The sequence below is a fragment of the Myotis nattereri genome (assembly GCF_964212035.1).
Source record: "Myotis nattereri genome assembly, chromosome: 16".
NCBI lineage: Eukaryota > Metazoa > Chordata > Mammalia > Chiroptera > Vespertilionidae > Myotis > Myotis nattereri.
Window position 1 is genome coordinate 33,781,595 of NC_138091.1, and position 18,551 is coordinate 33,800,145.

An 18,551-nucleotide genomic window follows, 5' to 3' on the forward strand; every position below is an offset into this window, starting at 1 on the left:
CAGAGATATAAAGTTACATGCCCCAGGTCTCAAGGCCAGTCAGTGGAAGAGTCAGATTTCAAACCTAGACAGTTTAGCATCACAGCCTGTGCTTTTTCTATCTCTGCAGGGCCCAACGGTGAGAGTTTCATAAATGTTAGTTATCACTAATACTATCAGTAAAGATCATTCTCTGATTCTGACCACATCCCTCACGTTTATGGTCGAGAGCCAGGTGAACACAGATGACAAAACTGAAAAACCAAAACACAGGACCACATTCATTACTTTTCTTTTTGCAATAATTTTAGACTTATAGAAAAGCTGCAAACATATAGTAGAGATTCATGTTTAACTTCACCCAACTTCCTCTAATGTTAATAATTTACCTAAACATAGTGTAATTGTCAAAATCAGGAAATTAACACTGGTATAATACTATCAACTAAATTACATATCTTACTCAAATTTCACCCATGTTTACTCCAATGTCCTTTCTCTTTTCTAGGATCCAATCTAGGGACCCCACATTGCACCTGCATTTCTCAAGGTTGTGTTAAATTCAGCATCTTAAAAAACTCAATCTACTCCCTCCCTCAAAGACAAAAAATTGATTTCTTCTTCCAGCTTCCCTCTGAAAACTCTTGAGAGTCAACTCTAACCTTCTCACTTTCCTTCATCTCCTTTCATCTTTCTAAAATGCAACTGAAATGTGATAACATCCCTCTGCCCAAAGTCCTAAATGACGCACTATAGTCTACAGAATCAAGTCCAAGTTTCTACAACTGGCTATGATCAAGCACTCACTACGCATACAGCCTCATTTCTTATTCACTTTAGGTCTCTCTCAAAACAAAGTAATTGCAGTTCCCCACATGGCCATGTATACTCTCAAGACGCATTTTTGCAAACGTTATTCTTTTTGGCTTTTCACTGGCTAACTGTTCCTAGACTGCTCAGTGTGAAGTGTGGATGCTGAACCTTACAGGAAGTCTCCCTGAGCAGTCTGCGTTCCCCCAGAGTGAGTCAGGTAACCCCTGTACCAGGATGATCTCTACCATAGCACTTCCCACACAGCATCACTTACTGGCTAATTGTCTGCCATGTCTCCGGACTACATGCCCCTCGAGGGCAGAATGGGTCTTATCCAGCTCCTAATATGGCTCCTAGAACTTCAGAAGAAACCTTTCTTATCTTTTAAAAAATCACTTCTTATCTTTTTATGTTTAGTCCTGTTTGAGCAGAATGTCTATCTCCTGCTTGCCTGTTGTCAGAATAAGATGTCAAATGCCTCTGGATTTATGGAGATTTATAATCTCAATCACTATCAAAATGCTACAAACACAGAAATATATTAGTAACACATACCTCTGATGAACAGTTTAATGAGGTTTAATAAATATAAGAAAAGCAGTTGCTATTAAAACAAAACCCTTTTTTTCCTAAAATTTTTAACCTAATAAATAACAACTCTGATAAAGTCATTTTTTAAAATATATTCCTTTTTTTAAATTGATTTCAGAGATGAAGGGAGAGGGAGAGACAGAAATATCAATGATGAGAGGGAATCATTGATTGGCTGCCTCCTGCATGCCCCCCACTTGGGACCGAGCCCGCAACCTGGGCATATGCCCTTGGCTGGAATCAAACCCAGAACCCTTCAGTCCGCAGGCCAACACTCTATCCATTGAGCCAAACCAGCTAGGGCGATAAATTCATTTTAATTTGGAAAACAACAGACCCATAGCTCTCCTGAGGTGTTTGCCATGCTCACTTCTCCAACACTCATCCAGGTTTCTTAATCTGTGTTATGTTTAGACTTCCTACCATTTCTCATTACCTGATGAGCATGTTCATTTTACTGTCATAATCATCCAAAAACATTTTCTGGCTGACTAATGTCTATAAGGCACTATAGCAGATAATAAGGTTGGAATTGTCTTAAAGGATAAAGCAGCATAATTCTTGCTCTCAAGAGGCACACAACTATAGCTACTTGTCCCAATAGTTTAAAATTTATAACAGTAAAATATGTAGAAAAGGCATTATTTTCCTCTCTCAATTCTTTTGAAGAGCATATATTAACACTTTCGAATGCTTACTATGTACCAGACATTTACACATTATTTTAATCCTCAAACCAAATCTTGTTGTTTTTTGTTTTAGTTTAAATAGGTTTCCTTTATTTGCAACCTAAAAACTTTTAACTAATATGGACATGGCCTTTATATTTAAGCTCATGGTGCAATGGGGAAAACAGATCCGCCCACAAACTAGGCATTTAATACACTATAAGATATTATGAGATAACAGAGAGGAGAATAAGGGAATACCTAATGGAGTTGGGGAAGGCTTACAACCAAAGTAATGTCAAACCAAATCTTTAAAGTAGAGATTATTATCTCCACTTAATAAGTGAGAAAGTGAGGCACGGAGAATAAAGAACAAGCAAAATTATATAGCCAGACAGAGCCAGGATTTGAACCCAAGTCTTCTAATTTGAAATCTTGGGCTTCTCTCTCTAGAGAACATGTATTGTCTCATATAGCTATAATTTTTAAAGCACAATACTGGAGGAAAATCTGATCTCAAAACTAAAGAATAAGTTTGGCCAATTATACAGTACTATTAGTAACTTTCTTTTTCAAGTCCGTACATGGGTGGCGTGTATAGAAGAGACATGTACACAAGACGCATGCATGTGAACCAGCAAGTAAATGAACACTAGAGCAGGAGACAGACCCGGTCTTGGAGTAATAATAGCAATAATAATAATGGTAATAATGGCAACAAATATTTATACTATGTACCTGACACTGTTCTAAGAGTAGCAAATATACTTACTCTCTTAATCCTCATAGCAATCCTACAATCCAGTACTACTATCACCCCCATTTTACAGATGAAGGCACCAGCATAGAGAGTTTAAGGTTTTGCCCAAAGTAACTACTAGTCAATGTCAAAGCTGGAATTTAAATTCTGGCAGTTTGGCTCTCGAGTACATGCTCTTAACCACTACTCTAAAAACGAACCTGGGGAACTATGAAGATTTGGAAATTTCAACACGTGAAAAAAGGTAATTTCTGCAAAGCTATCGAAAAATAAGCATTTCCTGAGAAGTTCTGTTAAACACTCAAACAGGTTCATTAAAGTAGTTGTGAAATCTGCTTCCCTGAAGATATTTAAAAATGAGAGAGATCCATATTTGTCCAAAGGGAATTTAATGACAGGCAGGCTCTAATAAGGATGTGGGATTAGCCACCTGCCTAAAACTATCCTAACACAATGAGTTTAAGAATTTTTTTCAATGTGCACCTGAATTACAAGTAGTTTCTTTGTGTGAATGATACAATGTAATACATACAGTTACAAGGAATCTAAATCTAAAAGCATAGATTTAAAACACTCCTTTTCTCATTCCTTTTTTTCTCAGCATATTTATAAGACACCTTAAAGAAATCACAGGGTTGAGAGTTTTCCTATAGTCAGAACTTTCTTGGTTTTCTCATAAAAGTTATACTTCTCATCTCATTTAAGCACATTGTTAACATTCTCTGGAATCTTTAATTATAACTTTTTAGCATAGTGTGTACATGTATAGCATCATGAAATGAACCAATATAATCCTATTCTAAATAAAACTCCAAAACAAAAATTTTATAGCATTCTACAGAAATCACTTTTTTAAACTAAGACATTTCAACTATCTTGCCTTGTTTTCTTATTCCTCCTTCAGAGAAATGCAGATATTACATAACCTACCCATTTACAAGAGTAGAACAAAAAAACCCTAAGACCATTATTTCCATTTTAGAGTAAGGAAAACTGGGTCAGAAAAAGTCTCAAATATTGTTTGTTATTTTTCTGATCCTTAAAAACAGAATCACCAGAAGAAATAGTAAAATGACATAATAGGCAAAATGCAAGAGAAGAGAGGTATTAACAAATATGTTCAAATTTTTTCTGAAAAGTAACTCACCGAAGTTTCCGTCCTTTGCTGGCTTTCCTATCTACTTTCTTGTGAATTTTGCTTCGTAACTTCTGGATTGCAAGCCACTGCCTGGGAAATTCACAAGCAATGTTATGCATCATCACTAAGAGAAATAGTTATACATATTGACAAATTGGAATTTTTCCCACTAACAACCCTGCAGAAAGAAATCATCAACCTACATGAAGTTCCTCCAGATAGTCTGGGGCCAAAGTGACTAATCAATTGAAGAAGATTTGTGCAATGGTAAAAAAACAAATGGCAGCTGGGAAATTCTACAGCAAATTTGGTTAACAATGCTCCTTAGTATTTGGAGCTGCTGTGACAAGCACTAAATAAATCTATCAGTCTGTAGAAAAACCCATCAAATTGAGTACAGCTGCTTGGGTTTGCTTTTAATGTTTTAGCTGTGCAGCAAGTTCTATTACTAATATTGCAAATCCTGTGTGGTTTAAACACATGAATTCTTTAAATCTAATTTTGCCTTTGTTAATACCCAACTGCTTTTTCTTGTGCTTTCCATTTTTTGCTAATTTTTAAAATAATTATCCACTACTGATACCAGCTTTACAGTAACTTTACTATTTTTTATTTAATCTGTGATATTTCAGAATGTGTTGCTAAAAGGTAAGGGCTCTCCTCCCCTCTCCCCAGTATAATCTCAATACCACTGTCACACCTAAAAACAGTTAACAATAATTCCTTACTATCAAATATTCAGTCAGTCTTCAAATGTTCCAGATTGTCTCAATTTTACAGTTAGTTTGTTTGAGTCAGGATCCAAACAAGATTTACGTTTTCTACAATCATTTTAGATGAAAAGGAATTAATTTTTCTAATAAAAGATACTGGGCTAAAAAAATCTTCATAAATTGCTCATATGAACAAATGGGGGAAAATGAAGAAGGAGAAACAGTAGAAGCTCGTCATCTTACCTGATTTATACAATGAAAATTCAACATGATGGGGGGGAATAGGGAAATCCAATTACTGTAATCTTAATATAATCTTAATTACCATAATCTATTTTATTGTAAAGTGAGATAAATGTACAATATAATCACCACTTAAATACAATTTACGCTATCACATTAAATTTATAGTGAACAGCTCTCGGTAACATTCCAGGGAGACACAAAATACCAACAACATCCTATCCTAAAATTCAAATAATGTTTTACTCAAAATTATTTCGTCAACACAAATTTTTCTTTGCATTCTTCAAATGTTTCTCTGCAAAGAATCTACTCTGGCACTTGCAGCTTTTGTTTCCTTTCAGGCTTTTGCAAATTATGGCTCATGGCAATTTAAATGTACACTATTCATTAGGTAGCACTCTAAATGCCCTTTTTATTTTCCAACCACAGGATGAAGCATACACACAAGAGCCTTCCTTCACTACTTTGCATTCTCCCCTGACATCTGGGTAATGCTGCCACGTTCCATTTCTAATTGTGCTGAAGCTTTTACTGAGGGGTGGAGGTCTAAATTAGGGCAGACTCTAACAAAGCAGATTCAACTATGAGCAAGGAACCTGTTGTAGGCAGTGCCACATCTGACAGCTGAGAGCACACATTTGGGGTTTCTTTTTATCCACTGGTCAGAGATTGATACAGATACAGTCACTATCCAAATCAGAGAGCACAGAGCATAAGAAGGATTTTGAAAAACCCTAGAACAAACATGTATTTATATTCTCTTATTCCAACTGCACCTAAGGGAATGTAGGGTAAACAATTAGGGTTTCCATCACTTTGTCTTTCTAGCTCTTATAATCTTACTCAACTTCTATAATCATAGGGCCAATCATTACCTTGGAGGCAGAATTAAAGGAAATCAAAGGAAGAAACTATTATGTAGGCTGCTTGCATAAATAGAAAGCCATATCTAAATTACCTTCCCATGGCCACCTGATCATTAGGATCCAATGAGCTGGTCTTCCGTTCTATGAGTTCTCGAAGGAGCTAGGGGAAAAAATAAAGCAACTGGTTTATTTATTTCTCCCAGCACCAACTAACTTTAAAAGGACACTGTAGGAGTTTTGAATGGCATAGCAACATCTCTAAAACTACAATAAATAAGGGACAACCCAATGGCAAGAGCATTACTGAATTCCCATTAACCCTTTCATATTTATATATCCTTAAAAAGGTGGCTAGAGCAGTAGCTGAGAACAGAAGTCCATTTGGAAGACTTATTGTACTGCAGTTCATTTCAAATGGATCAATGAATCTGCAACATCCCCTTCACTGTTTTTATGATTAGTTTTGTCCACCTCATCGATATCAATGGAGAATCTTTAAAAGGTCAGGTGGGAAGGGCTATGTGGCAAAAAGGAAGATGCATCAGCTTCTCACGAACAGGATCATGGTACATAGTTAACTTCTGACCTATAATCTCCAGCAGTCAGGAAGGTCTTCCTCAGGCAAAAGCCTTTATTATATACTAGAGGCCCGGTGCATGAATTCATGCACAGGTGCGATCTGGCCGGCCGGCCCAGGGGCTGATTGGGCTGGGCCAGCCAGAGGGAGAGGACGGGGATAGTTGGCAGGCCTGCCCTGCCCCTGATCGGGGTGGAGGGGCTGTGGGTGATTGGTGGGCCAGCCCCACCCCCAATCAGGGTGGGGGGACTATCAGGGCGGGGCCGCACCCCCTGGTCAAACTCCTGGTTGAGGGGACAATTTGCATATTAGCCTTTTATTATATAGGATAATTAAAGGTGTGGACTTCATTCTCTTGCTTTCCATAGCTAGTACTCTACCCTGCTAACTATTAAGTGAATTAACCATATATGACACCAACACATTCACAGCCACAATAATTTTAAGAAAGAACCTAAAAAAAGACATGTACGCATTACAAATACAACACAGAAAACCAGTCTCTCATCCTATACAATTAATTCCATAGGAACTCTAGCCTACTCTTCTACTCTCCTCTTAATCCTGGGTAGTCCACTGCATGCAATCAGAGTATAAATCTGTATCTTTCACACAGACCTAACCATTTGCACTGGGTCTTAAAAGTCCTAGGTAAAGAGAAGCAATGGATTTAAAAGGTAAACATTAAAAGAGGAGAATTTTAAATTACAATAATAAAACTGCATATCATCTCTCCTATATAAGTGCTGTAAGTATGCAGGGGAATGGGAACAGAGATTAAAATTCCAAAAATCTTCTAAGAGAAATCTAAGGGGAGACACCAAAATAAACTAGTTCTTGCTAATCATCTGTCAATAATACTAGTTTGACTACAAAACTTGTTTCTTCACAATAATAAGTAATAGCTTAATAGGTAAGGCATGGCAGCAATACAGATATTTCACCAAGTTAAATAACTGAAGACTGTGGGAGGATAGAGAAGGAGGAATAAACTCCTATGAAAGTAGTTCATGCTCTCATTTTCATTTGTGTAAGTAGGCACTGGAAGAAATAAAACAAATTTATAAAAATATTAACTTCCATATAAGATGAATCTTTATTGTAAAAGGGAAAAAGATATCTCAATTGCAATTAAAGAACTGCCTGTGATGTTTTCTCATTTGCTTATTTTAGACACTATTACTATAGCAATTATGTTTAAAATGCGGGGACCATAGGCCACTGGTTTATTATCACTAGAAAACAGCAAGCTATTTCTCTACCCTGTTTATCTGATTGATTCCCAACACCTTTCTGGCAGCCAATCTATCAGTTTATCTCTCCTACTTCATCACAGTCACTTCTGGCAGCTAAATACAAGATCCAAATCCAGTGTTACACAGACATACGACACAGTAAACCTCTGTAACACTGCTACTCTGTAAACAGCTGCCCTTAAGGCTAAGCAAAAATGGGCTTCTGGTCCCTAGTCAATATGTTGTCAAAAGCAAGGTTGGGAGGGAAAAGAGGGAGAGGTTAGTAATAAAAAAAATTTTTTTTTTAGATAAAGAAGAAGAAGAGAGAGAGAGAGAAATAAAGCAGAAATGGAATGACTGCATTTCACTGCCCTTACCTTGTTCCAGCCACATAAGAAATTACAACCGTTCCTGGTTTTCCTAATCAGCTCTGATCCCTTGAGACTGGGGCTGTCATGGCCACTGGGAGCAAGTGCTCATGGAAGGCTGCCCCAGCACAAAAGGGGTGATCCTCTAGAAGAAAGCCCCATATGTCCTTCCCGGAGGCTGAAAATAGGAGCCGCACAACTGCAGTGGATCCATTACACTTGCAGTGGCCTCTGCAATCCAAACACCAGGTTGGTGCAGTGTTTACTTTCCAGCACTCTGGGTACTTTACATATGCTGGTTTGCATTTACACCACCCAAGTGCTTTGCATGGCTATTCTCAGTCATTCGTGATTAGGAAGATGGTTTTCTTGGTCTATCTGGCTGTCTAGTTTATTCAATCCAATATTTCAAAAGATCCTGTTGTGTGTATAGTAGTAATAAAAAGGTAGCAAGAAAATACAAGTAAACTATTCCCATGGCTATTACTATTTCCCACAGCTATCACTATCACTGGGTTTAAATTTAATTAGAAAAACTGCTTTCAGAAAAGTTGCAGAAAAAAAATGAAGCTTTAGGGATATTGCTGAAGAATTCAATTTTGCTTCTCAGTTCAATTTTTATAAGCTGAACTTTATGAACAAACTTTTCCATTAAAATTCAGGTTTTGGTTACAGTTATTGGAGCTTTTAATTTTGACGATGACACAATATTTGTAATTTTCTATGTGACTTGGGAAATGGAGCGATGTGTGAAATATTTTTGTTCTAGCCTGTTATAATTCCTCCAGAGAGTCAACTCAGAAAAGCTGGATTGTTTCTCGAGTTCTAGGGGAAAATCATAGATAGCGTTAGGTTTCCAGGTCAGCCCACAGAAGCCTATTTAACCCATAACAACATACATGAGGAATAGCATTGCTAGTACTATGCAGCATCTAATCAGCATTTATAATACTCTCCCTAGAAAAATGTATGCCAGAATCAGTTAAAAATGGCAGATTGAACACATTAGTTTATTTCTTCTCCCTTCTCAAGCCTCTAAAAGACAGTCGAGGAATAAAATAAATGTATTAACCCACAAGAAAGAAGAGAAAGGAAGAGCTAATGAGAGCAGATTTTCATAAATTTTTCAAAGACAGTCAGGAGATGGAGGAGTAAAAGGAAGTTATCACTCAAGTGCCCAGAGGGAATAAGGTGGGGGTGGAGCTAATTAGACCCACAGAAGCCTTGGGAAGATGAGCTCTTGAAGTGGCAGTTACCATGAAAGGTGGAGAAGGGGAGGGGGCAGAACTACTGGGTCCTCTCCATTACCCCCTCACCACTTCCTCTCACTGGAGAGGGTGCAGGGTGAAGGGGGGGTAAGGAAGTTTGATTCTCTGGAAAAATTGAGCCACAGAAGCGCCAGACAGAGAAACAGGAGGCACTGAAGGCTGGGATGAGGCATAAGGGAAAGACACTGTGCTTCTCTCTGGGCCCTTCAGCTTCCTTCCCTAGGCACAGAATGCTAGCACCCACACATTAAACCATCTAGGCAGCAGAGCAGAGGAGGAGTCTTTTCTGGAGAGACTGCAGGGCTGATCAATGTTCTCCCTCCCCAGAAAATAAAATGTCCTAGTTCTGACATTTGAGAATATTCCAGTCAAAAGAGGTGAGTTCACAGCACAATTATAAAGAAGCCAAAAAAGCTATGGTCAGTTTTCAAGATACTTTTGAATGCCTTCCTCTTAAATATGAAGAGACAGGTAAGGATCATCAGCATCTGAAGAAAGCCTCAGACATAGACCAAAACAAACAGAAAAAAAAGGGACTCAAGAAAGCAACGGGGGGGGGGGGGAATACACTTCCATAAGAACAGGATGCTGAGAAAAAATGTAAAACAAGAAATTAAACACAAACAGAAAAAAATTCAATTTCAATAGAATGACTGGAAGGTAAATATACAAAGATCTTTCAGATACAAAACCAAGAGGTGAAAAAATAATATCCCCCTTGCTTATTTGTGAGAAAAAAAAAATCTGGAAGACAATCCAGAATGTCAAACATCTGACTAACAAAGGCTGGGAGAACATTATTTAAGAAACAATGAAAATTTCCCCAAATCGAAGGACAGGAATGAACCTACAAAGATCTAGTACAATGAATGAAAAAAGATTTTCCCAAGACATATCATCATGAAATGTGGAACACAAGAAGCAAAGAGAAGATCCTAAATGACTAGAGAAAAACAGGTCACATATTAAAGAAGGTGACTGCATGTCCCAGTTTACCCCGGAGAGTCCCAGTTATGCTGCTATCCTAATATTCTTTCAAGGCAAGCACCTTAAGTGTCCTAGTTTTGACAATAAATTATATAGTCATTTAAGGAATGAAAATCTAAATGGGATTAGACATCTCAATAGCAATAGCAGATACCAGAGGACAGCTGAGCAATGCCTTAAAAATTCTAAGGAAAATGACTTTCAACTTCAAATTCCATACACAGCCGAAGTGTTAACCAAGTATGAGAGTTACATAAGACATTTTCACACATGCAGGGCCTCAACAATTTACTTTCCACATACTCCTTTCACAGGAAGTTGTGCTTCAGTAAAATGAGAGCATACAGCAAGAAAGAAAAAGAGTAAGATGTTCAGAAATAGGTCTAACTCAGGAAAGAAGCTAAGGCAAGACCACAGATGACAGTGGCCCCGGGAGCAGCCATTCCAGAAAGAACAAAGTCCAGGGACCTCTGGAGGAAGGTCTCTGGTGAAAAGACAGAAGGAGGGGGAAAGTAATAGGATATTTTATACTACAGGCCTGGTGCATGTCGCACCTGCTGCCAGTGACGGCCCCGCTCGCACCCACAGCCGGCATCGGAGCTGCCACTCGTACCCACTGCCGGCACCTGACACCGGTCCTGATCACTTGGCGCTGTCAGCGGGTGCAAGTGGCAGCAGCTGGCCCTGATCGCCCAAGGGCTTCTCCACCTCTCCCTGCTCCTGAGGGGCGATCAGGACAGCAGCCACCGCTCACACCCACTGCTGGCGCTGGTCCCACTCGCTCCGCGCCATCAGCTGGTGCAAGCGGGGCTGGCGCTGTCAGCACATGGGAGCAGTAGTGGAGGGAGTTGGGCTGCTGGCTGATAGGGGACCAGGGACCACGGTGGGAGGGGCCGGGCAGGGGCACAGAGAATGGGTGGAGACCTGCCCCTGTGCCCACCGCAGCCTCACAGCCCACAGTACCTTTCAAGGTCAAGAATTCATGCACTGGGCCCCTAATTTCATATAAATGGGATCATACAATATATGGCCTTTTATGACTGGCTTCTTTCACTTAACATGTTTTAAAGGTTCATCCACATTGTAGCATGTGTCAGTACGTCATTCCTTTTTATGGCTGAATAATATTCCATTGTATGGATACACCATATTTTGTTTAACCATTCATCCATTGAAGGACATTTTAGTTGTTTCCGTTTTATGACTATTATGAATAACTAGAGGCCTGGTCCACGAAATTCATGCATGGGTAGGGTCCCTAGGCCTAGTCAGCAATCAGGGCCAATTGGGGCCTTCCGGCTGCCTGCTGGGGCCTTTCTTCATTCCATGCCACCCCCTGGTGGTCAGCGCTCGTCATAGTGAGAGATCAAACTCCCTGTCTGCCAGTTGAACTGCCAAAGGGACAATTTGCATATTAGGCATATATATATATAACTGCCATAAACAGTCATTACAAATTTTTGTGCAAATATATGCTTTCATTTCTCTATACTTAGGATGAAATTGCTAGGTCATATAGTTACTCTATGTTTAAAATTTTGAGGAACTGCCTAACTGTTTTTGCAAAGGAGCTGCATGACTTAATGTTCCCAGCAATGTTTGAGAGGTCCAATTTTTCTATATCCTTGCCAGCGCTTGTTATTATCTTTTTGATGATAGCCATCCAAGTGAGTGTAAAGTATTATCTCATCTTTCTATGGTTTTGATTTGCATTTCCCTGATGGCTAATGAGGCTGAGTATCTTCCTGTGTTTACTGGCCATTTGTATATCTTCTTTGAAGAAATGTCTATTCAGATGCTTTTAAAATTAATTCTTTAATTAATTTTAGGTTGTCTTTTTATTCTTGAGTTGTAAGAGTACTTTATATATTCTAGATATCAGTCTCTTATCAACTCCCATTCTGTGGGTTGTCTTTCACCTTTCTTGATGGCATCATCTCCAGTAATTTCAATTTTGATGTAGTCCAATTTTTTTCATTTGTCATTTGTACTTCTGGTGTTCTATCTAAGACACCACTGCCTAACCAAGGTTATAAAGATTTACTCCTATGTTTTCTTCTAAGCATTTTATAGTTTTAGCTCTTATATATAGATCTATAATCCATTTTGAGTTAACTTCTGTGCATGGTGTGAGGTAGGGGTCCAATCTCATTCTTTTGCATGTGGATATCCAATTGTACCATTTGCTGAAAGACTATTCTTTGAATTGTTTTGGCACTCTTGTCTAAAACCCAAGTAATTTTTAAAGCACTTGTTTTTATGGCTACATATTCCCTGCCTTTCTGAATTTGTGACCCATAATTATTGATTCATACCTCTCAGGCTTCCCTGGCTCACAGATGCATGATATGGAAAAAAGCTTGAGGCAACCCTCTATTTAACTTACTTAGCCTTGCTGAGTCAGGATTTCTCAAACTCTCTCCCCAACACATAGAGAGCATATGAAAAAAGTGAAGTCAAAGCCTCTTACATGTGTTTCTGTCCCTCTGTCATTGAGAGATAACAAAAAGCAGACTCATAAGGCCTGGATCTACTCTTCCCTCAGCTTCCTCTCTAGTTCCCTTAAGAATTCTTAGTGAAAATGTATCTATTTCTGCTCTGCCTTCTACTTTATCATCAATTTTGTTGTTGTTGTTCTCAGCTCTCCAGTCTTTCAAATTATCCCCAAAAGGAGTCACATGCAATTTCTATATACTATATTTGAAGTGTACAAAAAATAAATCCACATATACTATAATTTCAAATATCTGGGAAGGAATTACTGTACATGCCTATAGTATAAAATTGTCACAAAATGATTCCACTCCTCTTGGGTAACTTTTTTCTGTTTCCTTTCTACATTGCCTATTCATTCCTCAACCAACTCTATACTGTTAGGATATTCTACCTCTATCATTCTACTAAAACAACGTATGCCAAGAATTCCAGATATCCATATCTAAAGGACATCTGTCATTACTCATCTTACCAGATTTCTTGAAGCAGCAAGTGACACTAGACATTCTCACCTTCCTAAAACAGTTTTCTTAGCATCTTTGAGGCACCTCCTTTGCTTTACTCCACATTCAAACATTAAATGCTAACATTCCTTAAGAGTCAGTTCCAAGCTTTTTTTCTTCTCACTCCATATGCTTTCCCCGAGTTTCATTTTATTCTCAAGGCTTCAGTGACCTAAGAGTTATCCCTGGAATTCCTTTTCCTTACGCTTGATACCTAATCTATCTCCAAGTCTTATATATACGATCCACTAATTCAGGAATTTGTCCATTTTTCTCTATCTCCAATGCCTATACCCTAATAGAGGCTATTATTTTCTTTTTAAAAATATATATTTTTATTGATTTCAGAGAGGGAAGGGAGAGGGAGAGAGAGAGAAATATCAATGATGACAGAGAATCATTGATTGGCTGCCTCCTGCACACCCCACACTGGGGATCAAGCCCGCAACCTGGGTATGTGCCCTGATTGAGAATCAAACCATGATCTCCTGATTCATAGGTCGACACTCAAACCACTGAACCACGCCAGCCGGGCAGGCTATTATTTTCTTCATTTATTCCATAAATACTTATTAAGCACACTAGGAAAATAATGAAGAATAAAACAGACATGATTTCACCTGTGTTAGTATAATTTCCTTAGCAAAATGTACTCATTCCCCTCTTCCATTTTGCTCTCCTCATTATATCAGAGTAATATTTTAAAAATGTAAATATGCCAGAAGATAAAATTCTTATTACAGCGTAAAGGCCCAACATAGTCTGGCCCTTTATCTACCTCTCCAGCCTAGCCTTCCACCTCCACACTCCAGTCCCACCAGTGTTTGCTCTATACCTGAAATGCTCCCAGGCTCACTCCCACCACAGAGCCCTCTGTGTATACGCACTGCCTGGAACATGCATCCCTAACCATTTACCTGCTTATATCCTACTCTTTCTCTACTCATTCGTTAAATTTCAGCTTAATCATCTCTTCCTCAGGGAAACCTTTCTTACATGCATCTCTCCACACACATACACACTGTGTTTTTGTTGTACTTAATTTACATTTTATTAGTGAATTAGTTGATTAACGTCTACTTCCTCCACTAGCTGACTGTACGCTTCACAGAGAGCAGAGAGTGTATCTGACTGTGCTCATCATTCTATCCCCTGCATTGGCCCATTGAAGGAGCTCAGTTAATATATACACAGAGGGCCCCAGCTGGGGTGGCTCAGTGGTTGAGCACTGACCTATGGACCAGGTCATGATTTGATTCCTGGTAGAGGCATATGCCCAGATTGTGTGCTCAATCCCCAGTGTGAGGTGTGCAGGAGGAAGCCAATAGATGATTCTCTCTCATCACTGATGTTTCTGTCTCTCTCTCGCTCTCTCTCTGAAATCAATAAAAATGTAATAAAATACACACACACACACAGGGGGAAAATTATTTCTGGGGGAAAAAGATAAAATATTTATTACACACAGGCACACACACACACACACTCCTTGTCACTGTTTTTAAACAAAAGGATTATATTATATAATACCCTGATTCTAATCCAGAGTACAACTATCCACCTAAACAACTGCGGAACCTACTTGTTTTTATCATTACTATTATCAGCAATTCTTCCTCCCAAACAATATTCTCCTTCTAAAGGATCTTGCGTAAGACCTAGAGAACTAGGTGGTTTGTTTTAAATGGGTGAGAATTACCTTTTTTAATTTAACCATCTCAAGAGTACCTGAATTTAAAAAACAAAAATAGCCCTGGCCAGGTGGCTCAGTGGGAGCGTAGTCCACACACTAAAAGGTTGCGGGTTTGATCTCCATTCGGGGAGCGTATGGGAGGAAACCAATCAATGTTTCTCTGTCTTCCCATTCTCCCTCGCTCCAAAATCAATAAAACCATATTCTTAGGTGAGGATTAAAAAACAAAAAACTGCCCAGCCTGTGTGGCTCAGTGGATAGAGCATCAGCCTGTGGAATGAAGGGTCCCAAATTCGATTCTAGTCATGGGCACATGCCTGGGTTGCAGGCTCAATCCCCAGTGTGGGGCGTGCAGGAGGCAGACAATTAATGATTCTCTCTTCATTGATGTTTCTATCTCTCTCTCCCTTCCCCTTCCTATCTGAAATCAATAAAAATATATTTTAAAAAAACCTATTTAATGCAACTGAATGAAAAGATATTAAAACATTTCTCATTCTTTTACTGTTAAAATAATGTAGATCTATCCTCCCTCTTGGGTCTCATTTCCCAAAGGAAAAAGTTCGTTCGGTTTTGCTTCCTCTAACCACCCCTCATACCCTGGCCCTTTCTGTGGTATCTCTTGAGTTGGTCCTTTTACTACAAGAAAGGTGTCATGACATTTTTGTAATATAAAGATCTGCATCAATTTCAATATAGTGTTTTCTATTTAAATATATTTTATCTATGAAATAGGTCTGTCAAATCACAGTCACAGATTTCTATCTCCCATTTCCTAAGATCTAATGCTTCTAGATAAGAGCTTTCAATTGCATGTGCATGTGTGCTGCACAGTTCAATATAACTGTAAATACCTACCAACGAGTCAGAATAATGCCGTGGTTTTGGAGTCTGACATATCTGGGTTTTGAATTCCAGCTATGCCCCCTACTAGCTGTGTGATTTGGGACAAGTTATTGCACTTCTGGGACTCAGTTTCCTCATCTATAAAGTAGCAGTAATTGTACCTCATCAAGTTGATTTGGGATTTTAAACAATGATAAAAGTAAAGCATTTAACAAAATGTAAGTATTTGATAAATAGAAATATTTTCAGCACCAGATAATAATACTTGTAATTCCAAAATCCCATTTAGGACAAAAACCAAAAAAAACTCAACACCTTCCTTAGCTAAATCACTACAGCTGCTAACAATGAACAAGCACAATAATTCTATTTTTCCTTTCTACTGATTTTCAATAGTAGATAAAAAATAAAATGTGAAATGAAGGAAAAGCAGAATGAAAAGAAGAAAATACAAAAATAGTAAGTCAATACTTGAAAAATATGCTATTATTTGCAGGACTTTTCCAAACTAGACCATGATAAATTGGAACAAAAGCGATCATCTCCATTATCACTTCTATTTGAACAACTAATGGCTATTCCCTTTCCATGACCTGCTACTACCTCCTTCATACTCTGATCACAAGTTCCCTTCACCCAGAGGCCCTCCCTCTCAATCTCATCCTATCTAAAATGCTATCTATCCTTCTTTGAAGACCTAGATCAAATACCATCTCCTCCTCCCTGCAACATTCTCTAATTCTGCCAAACTGTTATTAATTTCTCCTTCTTCTGAATTCTTCAAAATCCCCTCACCAAGCCTTCTGGTTGTTTATGTTTATGTCATCTCTTTTGCTTGGCTGTAAACTTCTTGAGGGCAGGGTATAGTCTGACTCAAATTCTTACCTCCCATAGTACTCTGCATACTACCTTTCACATAGTGATTACTCAACAATATTTCTAAAATGAAAGGGATAGCGAGCAGTCTTCTAGATCTTGTGATCAAGGATGAAAAGCATCCAACTCCTGCAATGGCAAATACAATAATTACAAGAAAAATGATATAGGGAAAAATGGAGGGAAATCGAGATGTGAGAGTAAAATCCAAATGTATCTTAATACTGAAGTTACAAATAACCCACCTTTGGTTACTAAAATAAGAAAATGTATAGCTAGAGGCTACCATTGAAAAAGTCAGCCTAACTGCCTCACTGCCCTTGGTCTTTAAGGATTTGATTAGTTTTTCCAGTGTCTGATTCAGCCCCTCCCCATCCACCCCACCCCTAAGCTAGAGCTAAGGCATGTGGTTTGGAAAGGATGATAAATAAATTCATTCACTGAATAAAGTAACACTGTTTTCTCAGCACAAGTCCTAAAATATTTCAAAGGCTATAATATTTCACTAGGCTTGGCCATTTGGGTTAAAATTTATTAGTCAAAACAGAAAACTTTCTCATCAGATCCCATATATTCCATCAGGCATGACAGAATGCTCCCAAGGTCTAATTATTAACTAGAACTGTAGGTAAATCACTATCAGTATTAGGATCTGATGTTTAAAGATAGGATAAGAAAAAAAAAAGAGTAAGAATTGGGCAACGCAAATGCTAAGGAATTTCTTTTTGCCAATTTGTTTCTTTTTCCTACAACTAAAATGAATTTTACAAAGACTAAGTGACTGCATTAAGCCATTCTTTCCAATCCATACCAAAAGTAAGAATATACAGAAAGTGCTACTTTTTAGAATTTCCAATAGCTCCATTTCCAGTATTCTGTCCCCTCGTCAGCAGACAGATGTCCTGGTGTGTATCTTTTTTCTTCTTCTGTCTAAAACAAAAGTGGGCAGAAGGGTTACATATTCTTTGGGACACCAGCTCGTACAAAGACTTTCTGGGCATTCTTTGGCAATGTTTCTTTTAATGGCACCATACAATACATCATTTGTATTAAAAGAATAAAGAAGAAGTCATTCAGAACTAGAGACAATTTAACTAAAAAGGATTCACAAGAAAGAAACCGAAAGGGTAGTACTAACTTATATTCTGTAATTATGTCCCTTTTGAAGACTAAAAATTCAGCTGAAACAAACCTCAACCTGTCTTTCTAGCATTCTCCCTCTAGCATTCAGACTCCAATAATTCTTCAGTCCAACCAGGATCAATAATGCATTGATCCTGCTACCTTTTCAGCAACACTGCTCCTCTCCTCATGTGCTCATTTCCCTCCTGAGGTGGATGCAAACTCAGTTCATCAGGATAATCACTCCTGGTATACATCCTTAACTCCCTTGCAGGCAGTCCTTTTGTCATACAGATCCACAATCCCTTAGGGATCCATGTGTCTTGGAATTCAGAATTTTTAGGATACACCATAAATGCCCCAGCAGGGCCTGGGGCAGTGTCCCAAAGTGAAACATATTAATATTTCTATAGCATAATACTTGACTATTCCAACTAAGTGGGATAAATAAAGCCTTACAGGTTTATACAGCTTCATGACCACTCAGATCAGATATTGCCACAATGGTTTGCCAAACTAAAACAAACAAAAAACAGAGTTTTTAGAACTTTTTAAATTTTAGAATTGCACATAGGATTATGTACCTGTACTTACTTGGCAAAACCCCAACCATCTTAAATCTCAGAACCTGCATCCACACAACTGAACTGGCTAAAGAAAAGGCCAAGATCATGTGAACTGGTCTCACTTTAAATTCGTTAGCACTACCTTTTGTGGTAAGTGCTACCTGACAATTTCACTACAGTTCCTTATCCACTCATTCTCCCATCCTCTCAAGTGACTTCGCCACATCCTCTCTTCTCTCA

General features: G+C 38.4%; 1 protein-coding gene across 1 annotated transcript in view; it reads right to left on the reverse strand.

Moving 5' to 3' along the window:
* The window catches only part of AATF (apoptosis antagonizing transcription factor), an 88,338-nt gene that overhangs the window by 24,840 nt on the left and 44,947 nt on the right, over positions 1 to 18,551 (reverse strand). The window contains exons 9-10 of the mRNA XM_081108777.1: positions 5,867 to 5,934; positions 3,959 to 4,039 (exon numbers count right to left, since the gene is read on the reverse strand). Coding sequence (XP_080964903.1) covers positions 3,959 to 4,039; positions 5,867 to 5,934 — 149 coding nt within the window. The remainder of the gene's footprint in view (positions 1 to 3,958; positions 4,040 to 5,866; positions 5,935 to 18,551) is intronic.